Consider the following 24698-nt stretch of genomic DNA (forward strand, 5'->3'; position numbering starts at 1 on the left):
CAATTTAATTGATTTTCCCGGAGAGGTTATATGGATTTGAACACTTAAAATTAAGCTGTCCGGATTTTGACCAGCCAGAGCCACTGCCGCTGCAGACTCAATATCAATTGATAATGGTGCACTCTGGACGATAGTTTGAAAAAATGTGGCAATTGCTCAGTTCAACCTACCGTGATGAATCGAAATCCGGACAGTACCAATATCCGGACACTCAATCGATTTTTATTAATTTATAATAAAATCTCAAAAAATTCGATCATATTTTGTTCGTAATTTTAAATTTCATTTTTTGTTATCATTTTACTCTTATACACCATCTAGTAACCTTTGCCAAAAATAAAAACAAATTTGCAAACGCAGTTTGGCATTTTTCCTGCGCCGTACAAGCTCGCGTTGTGATGATTTACACTGGCTCATCAAGCTTGGTTCATACGAAATAATGTTGCTAAACGTTTGATTTGATAATTGTTTAGTTAGAAATAATGATTGTGGTGATAAATTATAAGCAAAAATGGATGCAAGTGATGCGTGTATGTGCAAATTACCTAATTAATTGATTAATTTACGCATAGATAAATGTTGTCCGTGTTTGCGAGCCAGTGATTCTAAATCCAGACATAAGGTGATATCGGTACGAATTGCAACGTAAACCTAAATATGTGAAGAATATTTGTAGAAACTTAGTAGTTACTGAAGAAATAAACATTATAAGTGATATAACAAATCTGCAGAAACAATGGTAATTGCAAAGGCACTACTACATAGCTTCCGGTATCAAACCACAAGCAAGGAATGGAGGTGATAAAAGCTTGAATTTAATATAAAGTTATGTGTTTCCTAGTATAATGTGGCAAGTGCATGTGATACGGTTTAGTTTATTCAGATCTTTTCCAATTTAATTGATTTTCCCGGAGAGGTTATATGGATTTGAACACTTAAAATTAAGCTGTCCGGATTTTGATTCACCAGCGTCCGGCTGATTGATTCATGTGTCCGGATTTAAGTACATGACATGCCGAATTATTTTCACGATTTTCGTATAAAATGTTATATTTTTGGTAAAATATTCTTCGTTTTCGTGATTGTGTGAACTTAAACTAATTGTATGCAGACCACTCTATGATAAAATAATATAATTAGGTAGTGAAAATAGCTCTGGAAGATTTGGTGTGTCTTAAGCGTCCGGATATTGATGCAGCACGGTACTATGATCAGAATTTTTCAAACATGGCTACGGACGGCCAAGTGCAAATTGATGAAAAATAGTTTATGAAATTGCAAAAAATGTTGTACCGTGGTGAATCAAAATCTGGACGGCACCAATATCCGGACACTCGAATATTATTCATTGATTATAGGCATAGTTGAATATTAATCTGCTTTAATATATTCATAATTTCAACTTGTAATAATGCTCATCATTTTACTATCGTTTATAATCTAGTTACCATTGCTAAATAAATAATAGAAATAAATACAAAAATGTTCCTCCAGTTGAATGTCATTCTTCTACAGTGTGCTTATAACTTACGCAAAAATTCCAGGGCGTGTAATTGATGATAACTAATTTCAATTATATTTTGTGGCAGCTTTTCTATCATAAGAACGAATGAAGTGATAAATTAACAAACTGACAACACAACTGCCGTAAAAAATATGTGGTAATTTACATTAATTGGCGTTAAAATCTGCTGTCCGGAATTATGTGCTAGTGACTCCAAATCCAGACAACGTACTGAAACCCTGTGTTCTGCCTACGTGTGTGAATATTTGTAAAATAGCTGTATGTGGAAACTTGAAAAATAGTTATTCAAAGTGTTTTGAATCATCAGAATACAGTTTAATGCTAAAATAAACTTCGTGAATGTAGTTTCGTGGTTGCAGCTTGTACAAGCTACCATCAATCGGATACCGTCATTTTCATGAGAGGTAATTACGACCTAAATTCACTTACACATAGCTCCATAAAATAGTCTAGAGCCCATACATAGTTGAAATTCTTATGACTATTATATTCAATTGAATTGAGATATGGTTTATGAATTTATTCACGAGTGTTCAATGGTAAAATGGTGCTGTCCGGATTTAAAGCCAAAGCTTACTACAGATGTCCGGATTTAGAGACAAGACATACTAAAATGTTTAATCGAATTTCATTACATTATAGTAGTTTTCACCATGAAATTCACCATTACTCCCAAGATATGATGTAAGACTGTTAGTAGCATAATTGTACTTAAACAAAATATAAAGAAAACCTTATGAAAATAGTGTTTGAACCTTTGGTATTGCTTAAGCGTCCGGGTATTGATGCATCACGGTACATACGCAACACGGTGCAGAACTCAATTTTGCGTAAACTACTATTGTGAAATTGAATGGGTTCTGTTATTTTAATCTATACAATTATTCATAGACATTGGTGATGTAATTCTCTCAAAAGGAAAATACACGCTCAATTTAACCTCACCAGCTATGCGGGATTTTTTTTCACTACGATCTTGAAAATAAAACTAGGATCGTTCCAACAGATATCCGATGGAAGTTTTATCAACTTCTTGTACAGCTCTATTGATGAGATTGGACAACTTCACTATTTCCGTTCAAACCGTCGGCGGTATCTTCTCGAAACTATCATCAGGATTATGGATAATATATTAGATTGATATCTGTAGAAATAATCTCTGAAAGATTATTCTGAAGAATCTTGGGGAATATCTGACAAGGTTTTTAAAAAAGTCTTACGAATTTTTTAGCGAGTTCTTCAAATGACAGTTAGTTGGCTTCTAAGAAGTTTATTACCCTGCTTATTAATATATTCACAGAAGACTTGGTGGTGTTCACAGCTTGGATAGATGTGGTGCTTGGTGGATATCTAAGTTTTTTTTTGGGAAATTTCTTGGCGAGAACGTGAAGATCGTGAATTGTAGGGGACCCCTTGGAGACACCCGAATAGATATTTCAAATCTTGTGAAAATCTTTCGGGATGGTTTTTCATGAACTTTTAGTTTGAACTTCAAATGGGGTCGCAATTTTAAAAAGGTTGGGAACCACTGAACTAGACTCACACTCGTTAAATCGAGTATGTTATATACAGTTTTCAGTCCAACTACTGTGCAATGTTATCTCACCTAATTGTTCTAAGCAGTGGCACGGGAAGTGGGTATGACAGGTAGGACATATACTACGCACAAAAACACTCGGGTAGGACAGTCAAAAGATGGTCCTATACCCATGATTCAACAAGAAAATCAGCAGTTAGTTTGAAAAATAAATTAAACTTTTTATCATCTGTTCAATATACATACAAACTCGATCAATGTCGTATTTATTCTGATGGAAGACACTATAAGGGTTTTCATGGTATACTCATGCCTAGTAAAATGTGACATGGTTTGTGCATAACCCCAAAAGTTCTGGGTCACGAGAAGAACGGTAGAGAATAGGTATATTGAAAAGCCTGGGAAACGAACTGTAATAATTGATACAAGAAATTTCTTTTACCGCTAAGAAAAATAATGGCACAAACCTCTAAGTCATTTCTGAATGAATCAATTGATGTTATTATTTTTTTAATATTTACGGCCAGCCCTGTAATTCTTGTGAACTTTCTGGAACATCCATAGCAAGTTTTCGGAAGATTATTGAAGAATATTTGGGTGAACTAATGAATTGATCTATAGTATCGTGTTATACACAGCACGAGTGTAAACCCCAACTCCCACAGCACAGATGATAATCACATATTTTAATATGATTGATAACAAAAATTAATCCAATGAATGTTCTAAAATATACGTTTTAACCAAAATGGTCTCTTTTTTCCTTTTTTTACTCGCATTGAACCCTGATGCAAAATTGTACAGGCTCCAAAGAAACCTTTTAAGGGTAATAACAGTTTCAGCATGCTTTTCAAGAATTTCGTCTCAGATTCTCTAAGGCTTCTGGAATTATAATAGTGATTTTATTTAGAATACTTTTAGGGTCTCCATATAGGGAGATTTCTCTACCAATTTCCAGCGATTTTTCAAAGGATGCTTAGAAGAATTTCCCTAGAATTTGCTCCACGAAATCCTTGAGAACTTCAAAGCTACTACCCCCAGTAATTTCCTCAGGTATTACTTTGATTTTTTCTATCCTAGAATTTCCACATATATTTTCACTAATTCTTGAACCAAATTCTCCAGTTGTTACTTTAGGAGATCTTTCAAAGATTTCTACAGAATTTCTTCCGAGAAAATCCACAAAGGTTTATTTCAGAGTTTTTGAAAAAGTTGCTTAAGGGAAATCCTGCAAGGGTTCATTCAAGAATTCATACAGGTTTCCTTCAAGAAACCCAAAATTCTTCAAAGGTTTCTTTGAACAAAACTACTTTTTTTGCTAGGAATTTCTCCAGTATTTCATCTAAGTACCGTTTTGACTCATATTCCGAACACTTAAGGCCAACAGTGATTTCAAACGCATCTGATAGGCATAAATTTGCTGATATTTGTGAAAATTTCAATTTCTACGCAAAGTTTAACTGTTAGCTGTTGGGTGTGCCGATAAAATTGTTTATTTTACCTTGTTTAGTATTGCTTTTACGTAAAAGTATGAAACAATATTTTGATTCAAATGCCGAACACTGTATTCATTTTGTCTCATATTCCGAACACCTTGACTCAAATTCCGAACAGCATGAATAAATCGCATTTAAGGGAATAATTTAGAAAATAAATTTATCTGAGCAAGTTTTACTGGTCTTGAACTAGAGAATCATCACTACTCCAAAGGTATAAAATAGATTGGAAGACGTTAAAAAAGAATTGCAATAGACTGCCATTTCCCTGTAATTTGATGACATATTTCAGCGAAACATTTCAACCACATCGCCATACAAAAACCGAGTGTTCGGAATATGAGTCTGTTCGGAATTTGAGACAAAACGGTATTACTTCTGCAGTTTTCTTATTTTTTATGTTTCTCAAAAAAATCTCAAGCAGTCTTCAAATGTTTTATTTAAGTTGTCACTCCAGTTAATACGACAGCTATTTTCAGAGATCCTTGTTCATTGATGGTGGTTTTAAAACTTTTACAAGTTTTATCACTTTAAATTTTCTTGACATTTTTTAGGAGACATTCCTGAAAAAAATCCTGAAAAAATCTATCAAGACTTATTTGAGTAACTCTCAAAAAGTGATGTCTATAAAAATCTCAGAAAAAAAATCTCAAGGCACTTGCTGAAGATATCTTCAAAGAAATCCTTTTTTGAAATCTTATATTTATTTTGGAAGACCATTTTATAAGAAATCCCTAGAAATTTCTGGAGAAGTTCGAGATATAATGTCAGAAGACGTTTTGACCGGGAATCGGGGAGGATGTGCCAGGGAATGGATGAATAAATCACGGGATAAAATCTTGGAGGACTTTGGACATTCAGAAATTAGTAAATTTTCAGGAGGAATTCAGATGATTTCTGAAATGATCTTTGGAGAAATTTCATGTCTATGGTTGTCCTCGGAAAAAAATCCATGTTCGATTTTGAGGTGTCCTTAACAAAATTCGTGAAGAAATTCCTTTAGAAATTATTACTAAACTAGTTGACCTGACAAAACTTGTTTTGTCCGAGCTGTTTGATGACACAGCTTAACAAAAATGACATTGTTGCGTGTCTCAAGGATCAAATTATGTGTCTCTAGTAGTTTTTAGGTTGCTGAATCTGATGTCATTCTCAGAAATGTTCCAGCACGTCACATTTTTTAGGTACAGATCGCCGAAGTTGTATAAAACGCTGGTTTTATTGATGTTCACATAAAATTTAAAGCATAATTTATCATTTTTTTGTGATCTAATCCACTAAGCATGCAAAATAGGACCTGAACCTTCAATTCAGATATAATTTGGTTGGAATTGCACGATTAAATTTAGATTAAACCGATTTTTTAAACATGTCTCCATACAAAATTCTTCGTTTCTTTCATATGGGAAAAGACAATATTGTTTTAAAGCATCAAAATATAATTTTCCCGCGTCGAAAGTATATTAAACTTTATTGATAAGTGTTGTTATACACATAAATTTTTAATTCTGTTGTAAATTAGGCAAATAAATTGCCTTACAAGATGGCAAACTTGCATGCATGTTGGCTCAAATGGCTAATTTTTGTATTTTCAAAAACCAGACGTGCTATGATATTTCTGAAGACGGCAATGGATTCTGCAACTCTTAATAGAGTGAATAGCGGTATTTTGGTGCTTGAGACAAAAACGTGTTCCGCAGTGTAATGTGAAACAAAATTCTACTTCACAAGCGTCAGTTTCCTATCCCTATTTTCTCAAATTTATGGTGAAGTTCTTTAAAATTTTGTACACACTAACACGTCGGAACACTTCGAGAACCTAACTGTAACCAAATTAGGTAAATCCGTTTACTTGTTCTCAAGTTATTTCGTGACATTCAAACATCATTTCATTTCTATTAATATACAGTTGTGTTCAGAATAATAGTAGTGAAAGTCGGTTTTCATACAAAATGCTCAACTTTCACATGCTGTAACTTTGTTTCCATTGCTCAACATGAAAAAACAGAAAACTAAAAATATGCTCAATATCATTATTTCAAAATTTGAAATTTTTCAGAGTACCGATTAAAAAGTTGAGCACCAGGTGAAATCGCTCAAAATAATAGTAGTTTTAATAATTTAAATTATTTAATTTCAATTAATCTTTATTAGCGTTTCAACTATTTCCAGTTAAGCTACCATTTTATAAACAAGCAAATTTTTTACAAAATTGTTGCTGAGCAAAAATTTACCAAAGTAAAACTACTACTATCTTCAGCGATTTCACCTGGTGCTTGACTTTTTAACCGGTACTGTAAAAGATTTTAAATTTTGTAATAATGAAATTGAGCATATTTGTAGTTATCTGTCAAAATTTCATGTCTATTGCTCATAAGAGAAGAGAGTTACAGCATGTCAAACTTGAGCATTTTGTAAGACAATCGGACTTCACTACTATTATCTGAACACAACTGCAGGTGAACTCTTTTGAAAGTTTCCGGAGTAATATCTGACCATTTGGGCAAATACCTGAATAAATTTGTAATGAAATTCTGAAAATGAAGAATTCTGAAGAAAGGTCTTAGATCATAGACGACGTATTTGCATAGAACAGACAGTGGCTAAAAGTTTTCCAGTATGGAGCGGAAATCTTACATTCTATAAAATAATGCACTTAATTCTCGACAACACTAAACACATAGACACGAAGCCTGAAAATTTTGTCAAAAAGAGCTCAGAAATGATAAATCATTATTATTTATCTTAGTAGAACTTTTTTAGGGGCCTGTCTGTCTCCGTCTAGGTTGTACTTGAAAATCAATATAATATAATAACTACCCCGATCAGATAATGCAGCTAACAATCATCCGAACAAATCAAGCAAACCAGATGACTAATATACCGCCTATCAACGTATCTGTGACTTATTGAACTTGATAGAGAAGTTCAATTTCTTAAAACCCCACGTGTTCTTAACATCCCATTTTAAGGTATTTCAAGTTATTTTGAGATCCAAGCCATCAAACTTGACCATGTTCTATGAAAAATTACCAGTGTTTTATTCTGTCGCTAATCCAAAGAGTATTTTTTCACCAATAAACTTATATTACTATTTCAAAGGTCAAGGGTACAGATAATCATTGCGATAAAAATACAGCTATTGAGCAAGTCTAAGGGTCATAGGTTCGAATCTCGCTCGTTGAGGATCTTTTCGGGTTGACAAATTTCTCGACTTCCCAGGAGATTTCTTCGTGGCAGTTAAAAGAGTACTTAGTGGATTAGTAGAAGTGTTCATAGAACACTAAGCAGAGAAGCAGGCTCTAGCCTAGTAAGAACAAATTCTTCTCTCAGAAGAAAAACTCCACCTCCCCACCCTTGAACATGATTCCAATTTATGTCTATGTATACATGTCAAACGTCCGATATGATATGATTTGAAAAGTTCAGTTCGGACATTATAGGGGTGAAGATTGACAATATTTCCTTGCTTGTCCACTCGGGGGAAGAAACGTTGTCAAAAATTAGGTATTGGCTTAAATTTAGGGTACCGTGATGAATCAAAATCCGGACGGTACCAATATCCAGACACTCGGGCAATATTCAATAATTAAAGGAAAAATTAAATGTTATTCTGCCATTTTTTAATCATATCAACTATTTATGATTCTTCTGACCATTTTACAGTTTGTTTCAATCTAGTTAACATTGCCAAATAATTCATAGAATGGAAATAACTACGCTGCTCCGGCTGGATGTCATTTCTTCGCAGCGCAAGTTTATCCAGTAGTAGTGTTGACAAGTGCACGTCGAATGTGGATGTGCGAATAATATGTCTAATATTCGTTATAGGTGAAGTGATTTCAACTCAAATAGACTCGAAACGATAGTTTTACTATTTGCTAATATTACAGTCGTGGAATATGGTGTAAATGTGTACTGCGGGGTGTGAAAAGAGGGTGTCCGGGATTATGGCCAAATGTCTCAAATCCGGACATTACATTATATTCTCCTGTAAAATTGAAGTTAATGCATATTTTATAAGTGATACTGAAGGAAAACTAGTAAAACAACTTCTCATAAATGAGAATGAAACGATTTATGCGGAAAAAGTGTGAGATTTTTTATTACTACCGTTGAACTCAAAGGAAGTGCAGTGCAGGAAATTCAATATTTAACAAGTGTCCGGATTTCGAATCAACAGTGTCCGGATTTAAAAACAACACTTACTGCAGGTGTCCGGATTTAAGGACAAGATATGCTTCATTACCGTGGTGAATCAAAATCCGGACGGTATCAATAGCCGGACACTGCAATAAAATTTACTAATTAAGGTATGAATTTGAATAATAATGTGTTTTTAATTATTCACATCTGAGTCTTGTAACATCAATCATTACTTTAGTACGATTTATCATCTAGTAATCATTGGCAGAAAATTAATAAAAACAAAAATATAATTGTAACCCCAGTCTGACACTGTTTTCACTAGTGCATTTTTTGTGGTTCAAGCTGCCTGCAAACAAAGTGCAAATTGAATGAACGATAATTCGTTGAAAATACATTGTTTGTGAATTGTTGTGAACATTGGTGTGCAAAAAACTTAGTAATAGACAATTTAAACAAATCTGGGTGACGAAAATAGTATAAAAGAATAGTTTTTCGAGCGATTAGTGAGTGTCCGTTTCTTTGAACCATGGTTTTAAAATCCGGACGCCTCGCGTTCAAGTGATATTTTGCTGGATAAGATATCTATTCGTGAAGAAAAAAGCGGTGGAAACTTTAAGGGAAAATTGTAAAAAGTGTATGAACGGTTGAAAAATGAGATAATTTCTGAAAATTGCTCCAACAATCTTGGTTATTACAGGTAATCCTGAGTCTAACTACCTCCACAGAAAGTAAGTAAACGAAACATGAATATTGTTACCAGGTCTTTGAAGACATTATTTTGTATTTCGATGTAATGAACTTAAAAAATTGTAGTCAAATAACCGCATTTGAATGCATTTTTTTAAACTCTAAATAAATTTAGCGAGCTTAAGTACGGGTGTCCGGAATTTAATTCAAAACTGTCCGGCTTTTTGATTCATGTGTCCGGATTTAAAAACAAGACTAGTGCAACTGATTTCGTTATATTTGTATTAAATTCTTTATTTCAACATGAATACTTGTTATTTTCATGAAAATTAATGTCGAAATGGTTTGTGAAATGGTGGTACATTCAAAAATTTCAAAGAATATTGATTGAAATTAGTATCAGAACATTTGGCACTGCTTAAGCGTCCGGGTATTGATGCATCACGGTATTCTACCGATTTTCATTATAAAATCGTTATTTTAAAGGGAAAATTCATCACTCTTATCAAGATTTGGTATAAACCTTTAATTTTTAATTTTTAATCCATAATTCTTATTGAAAATAGTATTAGAACATCTGTCGCTGCTTAAGCGTCCGGGTATTGATGCATCACGGTAATGCCATTTACTATGACGTTAATTCTTAATAATTTTAAGAAATTTAAATTCAAGATTAAAAATTTGGACGATTCTAATGAAATTTTGCTAAACCACGCACAGTTAGAATCTGTCCTAAGAACTGCAAACCCTCCATCACAAATCAATGGTGTGCTGCAACAGTATCCAATGTCGATAGCTGCACTAGCATTTCTTCAATGCTCCATCCTAAGGAAGATGACTCTTGGTTTGCCTTGTTAGTAAGAAAAACGATGCACCTTTCCGTCGTCGCACAACTCGCACTACGGCGAATGCTACGCTACGCCTAGACGTTGATCCGGCCAAGAAGACACGGACCACGGATGAAAGCGGTGTACACACAAAATAATTGAAGCAAATAGAGAAGTAAACAAATAGAGAAATATAAATACAAATATAGCGATGAGACTCGGCCACAACCGCACTTCCATAGATAGGATAGATAGATACAGCGAGAGAGAGCATCGAATGCAGAGAAAAGTAAATTACAAGTGCCCTCCTAAGCCGAAGCATATCCAGCAGCGTGGAGAGATGTGTGCTATAAGGAATAAATGTGTGTTCCCCTTTTTCTGCCGGCACCAGTTATTGGGGACACGGGAAGTGGCAGCAGTGTGGTGGCCAGTCACTGTAAGCGGAGTGAAAAAAATCAAACGTAATTGGAAAGACAAACAAGGAAAAATGAAAATTCTTCGGCCGATGCTCCAGCGAGATGAATAATAAATTGAAAAAAAAAAACCATAGGATAGAACGTTCGGGCAGTAGCGGTCGCCCGGTGTGTCTAGGGCCGTTACTGAGGAAAAAATGACCACTAAATCTGCACCCACCGTTCGACAGATATGATACCTATCCGTGAATTTTAAAACGCTCCATCAAGGGAAATTAAACTTATAGTGCTTTGAATTTCAATGAATATTTTCATGTCAGCATATCTTTCGAATAGTGGGTGCAGAATTTAGGATTATTTTTCGTTAATAATCGAATTGAGACACACCGTGTCTCGAGATGCACTACATGCATCCCCCTTGCAACGAGAGGTAGGGAGGGTGAAGTTTCGCGATTGGGAATAGAAACCGTTCATCTCTGATTAAAATTAACTAGCGTTCCATACGGCTTGGACTTCCAGAATTCGAAGCATTTCTCCGGAGTTCGTTTCTTCCGCGTCAGCAAATTACTGTCGGCTATTTGTGGTGGAATTGTTTGGAAAATATCCCACTAACAGATAGCAACTTAATGTCAACTTTATAACATGGAAATTGCTCGAAAATTATGCCTTCTCATAATCAGAATTCTTTTGTTGTTGTAGCTAGAAATAGTCATTCTTCCGTGGCCATCATTAGAACCCATTCAAGTGCTCCTCCATACCGCGAAGTAAGCCCGAAAGCAATCCGAAAACCGTCGAATCATGGTCATCAACAGCCGCTGCTCAACTATGTTGTGTGTGCGTCTGCAAGCAAGAACGATATGGCTCATCATTTGTGCTGTGTTTCCACTTCAAGCTTCCTTCGAGACCTGCCATTCCTTGATCGGTTCCCTCCGGAGCCTCTTCTCTCGTTCTTCGTTCTGAGCTCCTCATCCCAGCCAAAGCATCCTCGTTGAGAAGGCCGGTTTTTGTAAAACTAATTCCAATTAACATCTTTGAACAAACAGAAGTACGTATTTATCCGAAATTATATATAATTGTATAATTGAAATCTTTGTGTATAGACCCGAGGAAACTAGGAGCTGAGATGTTGTACCCTCCGAACCTCCCGTCTACGCTGAAGTCGATGGCGATGGCCAACATCTTTGAATCAGCAGTTTTTGTTTCAGTATTTAACGCGGCTACCGGTTTTCATTTTTTTTTTGTTTTGTGCTCATAACTTTCTATTGCATAGGCGACCAAAAACAGATGCTGGTCTCGACGGGAAGAAGTCTGTGCTGGCTGCTGCTTACGACTGGCGACTGGCCAGCGATTCTCGGATAATGAAACGATAATTTGTCTATTCCTGTGTTGGGTTGTGTGATTTGTGAAACGAAACAAAACTGCACTGTAATATTCGACAGCGGTTTTTTGTTGTGTGTCTAATTAACACACTTTTTGACTTTCGAATTGATAGATTTTCTACAGATTTACAAAACATCAACGTCCTTAAATTTAATAAGAAAATCTTTTATATCTAAATTTATTCGGAATATTTTTGGAACAGAATAACAAGGTTTTTATAGTAACCTTAGTCACTTTTGTAGACCTAGACATGATTTTTGTTATCTGATTACAAAGAAACGATCATCCAAAAATTTATCTATTAACATAAATACAGGTTTCTTCGTTGTTAAGAGTAACTTTTCAATCTAGGAATCGAAGAGAGCAGAATCCATAGCTAGTTTTATGAATATTGTATCAACAGTTCCGGAATTTGCAGATGATTTTATGTTGAATTACTAAGATGTTTTAGCAGAAGTGTTTGAATATATGTTGTGGAAATTGCTACGATTTTCTTCTTCGTTAAATTAGGTGTGAGTTCTAGCAACAAGACCCTCAGAAAATTCGTCATTAATTTAGATATCTTGACTTCAAGTGTTAGGTTTAAATTTTCTACTGGCAATAAGAATTTTGTCCAGTAATTTTGTTAGAAATATTTTGAATAACATACTCTCTCAGTTTTTTTTTTTTTTTAGAAATTTTTAAACTTTACTATGGAAATTCATCTGGAGATTATTCGTTGAACCTAATTTTGCAAAAAATTTCAAAAAAATATTCTTTTTTTTATTAGTATCATTCTAAACATTACATTCATTTCTTATATCTAGGTGTTCTGTGTTAGACAACACTATCATCCTAATTTGGTAAAACAAATTTATGATTTTATTAATTTTTTGTTAACAACATATTACATTTCATTTGCCGTAGCAGTTCAGATTTTCTACAGGTGAGTTGATTTCGCCTGCTTATAAGAGAAAAAAATAACGTTTTCAATTTACTTAACCTAACTTAACCTAAACATAAAACGCATTAATCGTGGCAATAGAAGATTGCAACGATTTTTGCCTGAAATTATTAATTATTTTATTTGACATTTGTTCCAATGTTTCAACATTGGATATTCTATGTAACTCATTGGTACTATACCAGGGAGGAAGCCTCAGAATCATTTTCAAAATTTTATTTTGAATTCTCTGCAGAGCTTTCTTCCTGGTATTACAACAGCTAGTCCATATTGGTACAGCATACAACATGGCTGGCCTGAAAATTTGTTTGAATATCAAAAGCTTGTTCTTAAGACAAAGTTTCGATTTTCTATTAATAAGGGGATAGAGACACTTTACATATTTATTACATTTGGCTTGAATGCCCTCAATGTGATTTTTGAAAGTTAAATTTTTATCTAGCATGAGCCCTAGATACTTAACTTCATCTGACCAATTTATTGGAACCCCTCTCATCGTGACAACATGTCTACTTGAAGGTTTCAAATAAAGAGCTTTTGGTTTATATGGGAATATTATTAGTTGAGTTTTGGAAGCATTAGGAGAAATCTTCCATTTTTGCAAGTATGAAGAAAAAATATCCAAACTTTTTTGCAATCGACTACAGATGACACGCAGGCTTCGACCTTTGGCGGAGAGGCCTGTGTCATCCGCAAACAAAGATTTTTGACATCCCTGAGGTAACTCAGGTAAGTCAGATGTGAAAATATTGTATAATATTGGTCCCAAAATGCTGCCTTGAGGAACACCAGCTCTTACAGGAAGTCTTTCAAATTTGGAGTTCTTATAATTAACTTGAAGTGTACGATTTGACAGATAACTTTGAATTATTCTAACAATGTATGTTGGAAAATTAAAGTTTTTTTAATTTTACGATCAAACCTTCATGCAAAACACTGTCGAATGCTTTTTCTATGTCTAGAAGAGCAAGACCAGTAGAATAGCCTTCAGTTTTGTTGGAACTGATCAAATTTGTTACACGTAAATATTGATGAGTGGTCGAATGTCCATGGCGGAATCCGAACTGTTCATTGGCAAAAATTGAATTTTCGTTGATGTGGACCATCATTCTATTCAAAATAACCTTTTCAAAAAGTTTACTGATGGAAGAAAGCAAACTGATTGGACGAGCTAGAAGCTTCTGCAGGATTTTTGTCTGGTTTTAAAATTGGAACAACCTTTGCATTTTTCCATTTGGCAGGAAAATAAGCTAACTGAAAACATTTGTTGAATATATCAACTAAAAATGATAAGCTACTTTTTGGAAGTTTCTTGATGAGGATGTAGAAAATTCCATCATCGCCAGGAGTTTTCATATTTTTGAATTTTTTAATAATAGTTCTCACTTCTTCCAAATCAGTCTCACAGGCATTTTCGAGAACGTTCTCTTGATAAATTTTCGAAGTTCTGAGTAACTTGATTTTCAATTGGACTAGTAAGTCCTAAATTAAAATTGTGCGCACTTTCAAACTGCATAGCAAGTTTTTGAGCTTTTTCGCAATTAGTTAGTAATAATTTGTTTTCCACTTTCAATGCTGATATTGGCTTCTGAGGTTTTTTCAAAATTATAGATAATTTCCAAAAAGGCTTAGAGCCAGGGTCCAATTGAGAAATCTTATTTTCAAAATTTTTGTTTCTTAATTATGCAAAACGTTTCTTGATTTCTTTCTGCAAATCCTGCCATATAATTTTCATAGCAGGATCGCGAGTGCGTTGAAATTGCCTTCTCCTCACGTTTTTAAGACGGATCAAGAGTTTAAGATCATCGTCTATAATCACGGATTCAAATTTTACTTCACATTTTGGAATTGCAATGCTTCTGGCTTCAACAATGGAATTTGTTAATGTTTCAAGAGGATTGTCAATATCAAGTTATGTTTGTGAAGGAATATTAACATTCAGATTTCTTATTATTTATTTATTTTTTCTACAATTCCGCCAATAATTCCATTGCAGACTTTTGGAATTTTCTCGGAGATTGTGGACTTCTTCAGGAGATCACGAGAAGTTTCATCAGGTGTTCCTTCCTACTGAACCAAACGAATTTCTCGAAGGAATCTCTGAAAAACCTAAGTTTCCTTCGATCTAACAGAACAGATTCCTGTTCAAGGTTACAAGCTGAAACATTGCAGAGTGACCTTCTTGATTTGCTTGTAATTTTCCGTGAAACTGAAACATTTGACGAATTCCATCCAGAATTAGTCGAAAAAATAAAAATCGTAATCGATAATCTTCGATTTAGATTAAATTTAGCACATGGTAGAATAAGTGTATTTCATAGATAAATCGATAATTTTGACCCAAGAATAAGTTTTGAAAATGGCGTATAAGTTTTTGCATGCAATTTGTTTGAACAATTCTAGCTGTCGATTTTAGCAAAAATTTTATGATGAAGAAGATGTAGTGACTTGGACAACAAGAAAAAAATATACATTAAAAAGATATTTTTTCATGAAAATTTTAAAAATAAAGCTTAAATTTTAAATTACACTAAAACCCCATTTTTAATATTTTTGCGATAGAATGCTGATAGTAAACAGATGTTTGGGGCAAAGTTTTATGGTGGAAAAATGTTTGATAAAAAAGTTTTTTGTAAGAACATTTTTGGGTCGATTTTCAAAATTTTGATTTTTTGTCAAAATAAATACGTTTTGATGACACACTAAGAATCTTGAAACTACATATTAATAAATTAAATGTAAAAAAAATATAATGAGCATGAGCATGAGCATATATGACCGTACAATTCGTAGTTGCTACTCCGTGATTGACTAGAGCAATCGAAGTTGCACAGGGAATCAATGAATGGGGCTTGGGATTAGCTAACCATTCTTCAATGTGCACAAATCGAGAGCTCAAATTTTAAAAGTCAATAACGGCGCCGGCCACGTCCTTACGGTCATTGGGGAAGGGAAGGAATGTTAGCTAGACCACCGTTGTTACTAGAGACCGAAGAATCTTCTGCATCTCCACAGTTGTCATGGAAAGGATATTGGGTTAGTGGGATAAGGTAAAGATCTGGGAGTCACCAGCGATTGGTGATGCGATCCATGATACATTCACGCCTAATCCGTTTAACGCCACTGTTTATTAATGCCGCGCGAGCGACGCGCAACACGATTGATCCTGCTCACATCACCCGCCCCTGCAGGAGCAAGCAACGCGAGCAAAGGATCAAACACTACTCAAATTAAATGTAAAAAAAAAAATATAAATTAAATAATAAAGTTGGCCATTTTCATTAGATATTCGTGATTCTCCATCAAGGAAAATAAGTAAGTGGAAAGCAAATATGGTCTTTACTCTCGAAAACGTATTGTTATTGATGGAGAATCACGAATAACTAATAAAAATTCTATTCTATTCTATTCTATCTTTATTAACGAGATTTTTAGCCATGGGCTAGTTCATCTCGGGACCAACGGCTTTACTTCCCTTCCGAAGGAAGTCGTCACTGAAAAATTTTTGGGTGACTATCTCGGGGATGGGATTCGATCCCAGGTCTTCGGCGTGAGAGGCGTGTGTTCTAACCAAACTAATAAAAATGACCTACTTCAATATTTAAATAAAAAAATAACATTTCATTAAACTTGATATAATTCGAAAATGGCTACTTCAAGAAAAGTTAAGTTATCACCCAGTGGCCCACGCACCACAGCAAAGTAAAGCAATCGTCATTCGTCAGTTGGTCACACGGATTATCGCTGACGACGACAAAACATCCGCGCGGTATCGCGTATCATTCTGATTGTTTAGGCTAGGAGGCAATATCGTTTTGTTTATTGTGAGGTTTGATGAAAGTAAAATAAAGAATGTCCAATCAGTTCATTTCGGACCGTGATCGAGAGTAGACTTTTTTAAAAAACCGAACCGTCCGTTGAAGATGTAACTGGCGCCCGAATCTGGGACCTGATAGTAATTGTATAAGTTCAGTCGAACGAAGCCACCTTCAGCTGCCTCCAAGAGAGAATTCGTCATCCCGGACCCAGAGCCATCATCAATCAAGTTGGTGATTTGAGGAGACGGAGCGCGAAGAGGTGCACTATCAGGATACCCAACCCCGGAAATAGGACCATCCAGGACTGAGGCGTTGTCCCGCAGTACAAACCGTACTTCCTGAGCTTCAAAGGACTTTCCAGGACCTAGGCGTTGTCCCGCAGCATGCGATTGTGCTTCCTGATTCTCTTGTAAGTACTATTAACAACAGAAATTAATAGTTTATAAGTTAAAACCGCACCTCAGTGTGTCAAAAATCTAAACGCGAATTCGCCTACTAACAACACAGTGGTAAGCCCGGCCCATCCGTAAGCGAACCACTATAATATCACAGTTTAGGCGCGAACTAACCCTAAACCAAAACAAAATAAATCCGTAATTAATAAAATAGTGAAAGTGTGAAAGTGAAAACATTGTGTGATTAATTAAGTAGTTCACCTGTCCTTAATCCTTATCATGACCCCTCCAATTATACAACCCGCACGCCTCAACATCGTGCAAAATCCACTTCAAGCTCAAATTCCCGTTCCAGATCCAATCCCAATTCCAGTACCAATCCCTGTTCAAATTCCAGCTCCAAACCCAGCTCCAATCCCAAATCCCGCACCTCGATTCGTTATTGATCGAAACATTAGTTTCGAGGATCGCGGAAAAATTCCGCAAATTGTTCGAGACCTCCCCGACTTTACCGGTAATCCACGCGATTTAAGTCAGTGGATTTTGGATGTCGAAGATGTCCTTGAACTTTTTGAGGATCTGAAAAGCAATTTTCAGTACCATCTTCTGATCAAAACGATCAGAAGAAAAATCAAAGGAGAAGCGAACGACGCTCTCATAACCAGCAATACTCCAACTCAATGGGACAGCATTAAAGATGTCCTAAAGTTGTATTATGCTGACAAGAGAGATCTTATGACTCTCGACAATCAATTAAAATCGCTCAGACGCAGCAAGGCTGAAAGTCTTGAGAGCTATTACAGCAGAGTTAGGGAGCTCGTAACCCTAATAAGCTCAGCTGTTGCCATGGATAACCAATGGCAAGGTTTTGAAACGGTGCTAATGCGCCTATACAACCAAATAGCATTGGACACATTCATTAGGGGACTTGGTGACCCTCTTTCTAGATTCTGCAAAAACTTTAGGCCAACGAGTTTGGCGCAAGCCTATAGTTATTGCGTGGACTATTTAAATTTAGACGCTCGAAATGCACCGGTAAACGTTCCTTCTTGGCATCCACTCCCTTCTTCGGCACCTCCATTGCCTAAACCCAACTTTGTGGAAAGGCCTCCAGTTCCACCGCGTCAATATAATGCTCATAACAATCTTCATAGAGCACCCCCAATCACACCAAGAAATATTCAACAAAATAACTCCCATGCTCAACAAAATAATTTCAATTATAGAGCACCCCCGATAGCTCCTCCTCGAAACTTTCATCAATTCAACTCTCATGCAAAACCCAATGTTTTTGCACCCAATAGAACCTTCATACAACCCCAACCACGTCCTGAACCAATGGATACCAGCAGTATTCACACACACCATGTGAATTATGGTAATAGACCGATAGCTCAACGTAGAATTGCAAGCGATTCTATGCGAGCACATGACCCAGGAGCAAAAAGAGCCGCACATACTCTGGAACATGTTCTTGACCCTTCGGAATACCAAAAATGGTATGAAGAACAATTAGAACTAAATAGGGAATTTTTCCATGAAGAGGAATTGCTAGAGCCTCTGGAAAATTTGAATATCGACAACATCGCGGCAAATGAAGAAACCCCAAGCGAAGAAACTAATCAGGCCCAAGAGAGCAATTTTTTAGAGAACGATACCGAATGGGTGGCAAAATGGTTCGAATGAAAAACGTTTCGCCGCTACCATTCATCAAAATCCCAACTAATAAGGGATATATGAAATTACTAATCGATTGTGGAGCCAACATAAATATAATATCCAAAAAATGGGCTCTCTTCCGGACAACAAATTTTTAAAATACCTCGACAAACTGTTAAAGGTGTTACAGGAAATAACGCTATTTCCGAGGTTACATATCTTCCAATTTTTTCTCCAATTGTTAACCATGCTTTTGAATTTTCCATTTTTGATTTCCATACTTTCTTCGACGGAATCATAGGAACAGGTATAATTTTCAACAAATATTTCAATTTCGTCTCTAACCAAGGAATTCTACAAGTTTTTGGCATGGAAAAAACGCTAAACATTCCTATACATTTCTATACACCCACACCAGCACCCAGGAAAGTAAATTCAATCATAGTTTCTGAAAAACTGAGGTTAGCACACCTTGGTGAACAAGAAAAATCGACGTTAATCCCAATATTAGAAGAATATCAGGAAATCTTTCATAATCCAAACAGTACCCTTTCTTGTGTTACGAATGTAAACTGTGATATTCGTACCACTGATGATTTATCCATTTATCAAAAAACTTACCCTTATCCCATGGCATACAAAGATGAAGTTGACAAACAAATGAAAAAACTGATCAAATCTGGCATAATTAGACCATCGAGATCCCCATGGAATTCTCCAGTGTGGGTCGTCCCTAAAAAAATGGACGCATCGGGAGAGAAGAAATTCCGTCTCGTAATTGATTACAGAAAATTAAACCAAAAAACGATATCTGATAGGTACCCAATGCCTGAGATATCAAATATTCTTGATCAACTAGGAGGAAATAAATATTTTTCCACCCTTGATTTGGCTTCCGGATTTCATCAGATCAAGATGAATCCCAAAGACATTGAAAAAACCGCCTTTTCGGTCAACTATGGGAAATACGAATTTGTTCGTATGCCCTTTGGCCTCAAGAACGCTCCCGCTATTTTTCAACGAGCAATGAACGATGTTCTACGAGAGCACATCGGTAAACGATGCTACGTTTATATCGACGATGTGGTAGTTTTTGGAAAAGATCTTAAGGAACATAATGAAAACTTAAGAATAGTTCTAAAGACCCTACACAAAGCAAATTTGAAAGTCCAACTGGACAAATCTGAATTCATGCATACATCGATTGAATTCTTAGGTTACGTGATTTCAGATAATGGAATCAAACCAAACGAAAAAAAGATTGAAGCAATCATGAAATTTCCGGAACCTAAAGATCTTAAGCAATTAAGAGGATTTTTAGGACTCATCGGATACTACAGACGATTCGTTAAAGATTTTGCAAAAATTGCAAAACCTCTAACAAATCTTTTGAGAGGGGAGAAGAATCCCGATTCAAAAAAGCAAATAATTTTAAACCCAGATGAACGGAAATGTTTTGATACTATGAAAAACATTCTGACTAGCAACGACGTTTTAGCTTACCCTGATTTTTCAAAACCATTTTTGATCACCACAGACGCGTCAAATTTCGCTCTTGGTGCTGTGCTTAGTCAAGGTGAAATTGGTAGTGATAAACCAATACACTTTGCCTCTAGAACTTTGAATAGAGCTGAAGAAAATTATTCAGCAACAGAAAAGGAAATGTTAGCAATTTACTGGGCTCTTAAAGTATTCAGGAATTATATTTATGGTCAAAAATTTAAAATAGTTACTGACCATCAACCTCTAACTTTTTCCTTATCACCCAGAAATGTGAATGCTAAATTGAAAAATTGGAAATCATATTTAGAAGAACACGATTATGAGATCGTGTATAAACCCGGCAGAAGTAACGTTGTCGCAGATGCCTTGAGTCGCATCCAAATTTACTCGCTTACACCAACTCAACACTCGGCAGAAGATGATGACACTAATTACATTCTTTCAACTGAAGCCCCCCTTAATGTCTTTAAAAATCAAGTCATTATTGAAAAAGTAAATGATAGCCCAGACACAATAATCACAAATCCCTTCCCAGGAGTCCGCCGTATAGTCCTTAAAAGAACAAGTCTAACTGATCAAATACTGGCTTCATTACTCAAAGAATTTTTTGATCCTTCTAAATTGAATGGTTTATATACTTCCGAAGAGATCTTAGGAAAACTTCAAGAAGTTTATAAACGATTCTTCAGTCGCGCTGGTCTCCTAAAAATACGCTTTACACAAAAAATACTTACAGATGTCTCAAACACGGAAGAGCAAGAAAGAATCATTCGCGAAACCCATTTAAGAGCTCACCGCGGTATTAACGAAAATAAGGAACAAATTTTGCGAGAGTTTTATTTCCCAAAACTTACGCAAAATATTAAAGATTTTATAAGCGTTTGCGATGTCTGTAATACTTCCAAATACGATCGACACCCACTTGTAATACACATTCAAGAAACTCCAATTCCGAGGTACCCTTTCCAAATTGTGCATATTGATGTCTTCCAAATAGAAAGCCATTACTTCCTCTCAAGTATCGACAAATTCAGTAAATATGGTCGAATGGTTCCTATAGAATCCAGAAATTCAGCCCATATTGAAGATGGAATATGGACAATATTCACTTCGCATGTTACTCCTGAATCTATTGTTGTAGACAATGAAAAAGGTTTACAATCACCAACCATTCGCGGCTGGATGATAGACCTGAATATTCGTGTGTATTTGACCCCCCATCATAAATCCGAAGTCAATGGTGTAGTTGAGCGATTCCACTCAACTATCCTAGAACTCTATAGAATTCAAAAACAGATCACTCCTGAAACGGCTGTTCGAAACCTCATTCAAACAGTTGTCGAAAAGTATAACAATAGTATTCACTCGTCCACCACCATGACACCCAAAGAAATTGTCTTTGGGAAGACTAGAAATACTGACCAACTAATTGACCCCGATCGACTAGAGGAAATTCGACAAAAACGTTATGACGATGTTCTAGTTAGTTTAACAAAAACGCAAGACAAACAACTTTCAACAATCAATAAAAACCGACGTGACCCACCAGAGTTTGTTGTTGGCAAAGAAGTTTTCGTTAAGGACAAAATAATCAGGGCAAAACATAAACCAAAATTTAAAAAACATTTTGTACAACAAAATAATAATGTCACATTCAAAAACGAGCATAATTCCAAACTACATAAATCTAATGTTAAAAATATCAATGTTAAATAATTTCAGAATCCCACACATACTTTGTAACAACATCGAAATTCACAACGTTAGCAACGATCCAGTAGTCATAGTGAAGATAGGAGAAGCAAGAATCCTAGAAGGATACCAGAAATTCGTACATGCCATCAACATAACGGACATAGAACAGTCAATATCGCAGATAGAAAGTCACATATCCACAGTAAACATCAGCCATCCAGAACTAATCACACTACTGAAACGAAAGACAGACGACCTAAGAAATAATATAAAACAACTCAAACCAAGACGAAAACAAAAACGTTGGGACGCGCTAGGACGAGCATGGAAATGGATGTCTGGTTCACCCGACGCTGACGACCTTAGAATAATTACAAAAGGCATAAACGAAATGGTCGACAATAGTAACAAACAAATCAAAATTAACAACCAAGTTTTTGATAGTTTAGGAAACCTCACAGAAATAACTAATAAACTCATCAACATTACAGAACAAAATTCCAAGCTTTCTTCAGAAGAAACTCAGGTATTACATTTGATTTTAAATTTAGACATCATCAATCAGGAGATAGCAAGCATACAGGAAGCCATAATATTTGCAAAATTAGGGACAGTCAATTACAAGCTTCTAACCACGGACGAAATCATCCAAATTGACGAATTGCTAAGCAACCAAGGCATGCACCTGGACCTCTTAGAAGAAGCCATCAACTTTGCGAAGGTGACCATCGGCACAAACAACGAGTTATTGCTCTACGTGGTAAACATCCCCAAGTTTTATCATCCGGTCTACGAAGTACTGAAAATCGAAGCCATCTTAAAAAATTCTCAACGCATCCATTTGAAAGGAAATATTTATTTACGAAACAAGAACGAATTGTTACTACAGAAAACACCTTGTGAACGACTTGGAAATTGGAGTCTATGCTATCAATCAGACGTCGAAGACATTTCGGACGACAACTGCGTTTCCAAACTAGCAAGGGGAACGGAAAGTAAATGCACATATGAACATAATCCCAAGCACCCTTCCGTAACCAAAATCAGCGAAACTACCGCACTTCTCAACGACATTAATACCAATCTTCAAACAACATGTGGAATCTCCAATAGGAACCTAACCGGATCATTTATGATCATGTATCAAAATTGTTCTATAACCATTGGAGAACACACTTTAACCAACAACGTCATCAAAACAGTTAACCAAAGAATCTTCATCCCATCAACAGGATTAAAAGTAAAGGAAGAAGGACTCGAACGTAAATTCGACATCCACACACTTCATCAAGTACAACACCAGCATTTGAAACAATTGCAACATCTTAAATCCGCAACGGCAGCTAATTCCTGGTCTCTCATAGGAGGATTTTCATTCTCGACATCGATCATCATTTTTATCATAATTTTCGTTATGTTCAAATTTCGTTCTCAAGGCACCTTCATTCAAATTGACCGATCCAACACTTCACCCATCGAGGCACCCACGGCTACCAAAGACGTCCAGTACTATCAACCAGCTTCAACCATTCCGGCAGGGCTAACCGTCTAACGTTGACCCAGGAGGCTCAACACTCGGGGGAGAGCAGTTATCACCCAGTGGCCCACGCACCACAGCAAAGTAAAGCAATCGTCATTCGTCAGTTGGTCACACGGATTATCGCTGACGACGACAAAACATCCGCGCGGTATCGCGTATCATTCTGATTGTTTAGGCTAGGAGGCAATATCGTTTTGTTTATTGTGAGGTTTGATGAAAGTAAAATAAAGAATGTCCAATCAGTTCATTTCGGACCGTGATCGAGAGTAGACTTTTTTAAAAAACCGAACCGTCCGTAGAACTCATAACTGTTATCCAGAAAATCATTAAGGTTTGGAATCATTTCAAGATGCTTATTGTATCATCATAAAAAACGTATTTATTTGACAAAAAATCAAAATTTTGAAAATTGACCAAACATTGTTCATAGAAAAACATTTTTATTTAAAATTTCTCCATCTTGAAACTTTGTCCCAAACATCTGTATACTATGAAGATTCTATGAGGAAAATTAAAAAATATTACAAACGGATTTTTTGTGTAATTTAAAAGTTAAGTTTTATTTTTGAATTAATTAACTCATTACTAGACGAGCGCTATACCAACTAAGCTACCAAGCCAGTTGTTGACCCAAGAACTCAGTTGATTACAAGTTTAGAATTTAAATCCCCACAGACCACGCAGACCCTTTTCATAATCCACATCCATCCATCTCATAATTATTACACACGCGGGCAGTGGATTTTTTTCATAATTCCACTCATAAAAATGATGATTATCCACCTTTACAACGCGTAATGAGTTAATTAATTTAATAACCATGCGGATTGGATTACCGAAAAAGCTTAATATATGTGTTGCTATATTTTATTTTTGAATTTTTCATGAAAAAAAATATTTTTTCGGTGTATACTTTTTTCTTGTAGTCCAAACGGTTCACTACAACTTCTTCATAGAACACTTTTCTCTAATATCAACAGCTTCAAGCTTCAGTGTTAGAATTTTTCAAATACATAAATCGCATGCAAAAATTTATTAGCCATTTTCAAAAGTTATTCTCGAGTCAAAATGAACGATTTTTCTATGGAAAACACTTATTGTACCATACCAAAAACATTTGTTTACTGCAAA

The 24698-nt window shown here is 35.6% G+C and overlaps 2 protein-coding genes across 2 annotated transcripts in view; one reads left to right on the forward strand and one right to left on the reverse strand.

Moving 5' to 3' along the window:
* LOC5568083 (cadherin-related tumor suppressor) overlaps nt 1-24698 on the reverse strand; it is a 233900-nt gene that overhangs the window by 184607 nt on the left and 24595 nt on the right. The window lies entirely within an intron of this gene.
* LOC110677229 lies at nt 16630-23827 on the forward strand. The gene is made up of 2 exons (XM_021848289.1): nt 16630-17184; nt 22055-23827. Exons 1-2 carry the CDS (start codon nt 17159-17161, stop codon nt 23577-23579), a joined length of 1551 nt encoding a protein of 516 aa, XP_021703981.1. The 5' UTR covers nt 16630-17158; the 3' UTR covers nt 23580-23827.

The sequence above is a fragment of the Aedes aegypti genome, chromosome 2 (genome assembly GCF_002204515.2).
Source record: "Aedes aegypti strain LVP_AGWG chromosome 2, AaegL5.0 Primary Assembly, whole genome shotgun sequence".
NCBI classification, from domain to species: Eukaryota; Metazoa; Arthropoda; class Insecta; order Diptera; family Culicidae; genus Aedes; species Aedes aegypti.

What these genes read in the sequence shown, in the direction of transcription:
- LOC110677229 (XM_021848289.1), top strand. Translation starts at nt 17,159, where the DNA reads ATGCGATTGTGCTTCCTGATTCTCTT. An exon ending in TTGTGCTTCCTGATTCTCTT is followed by an intron (nt 17,185 to 22,054) that starts GTAAGTACTATT and finishes AAATAATTTCAG; the next exon opens with AATCCCACACATACTTTGTA.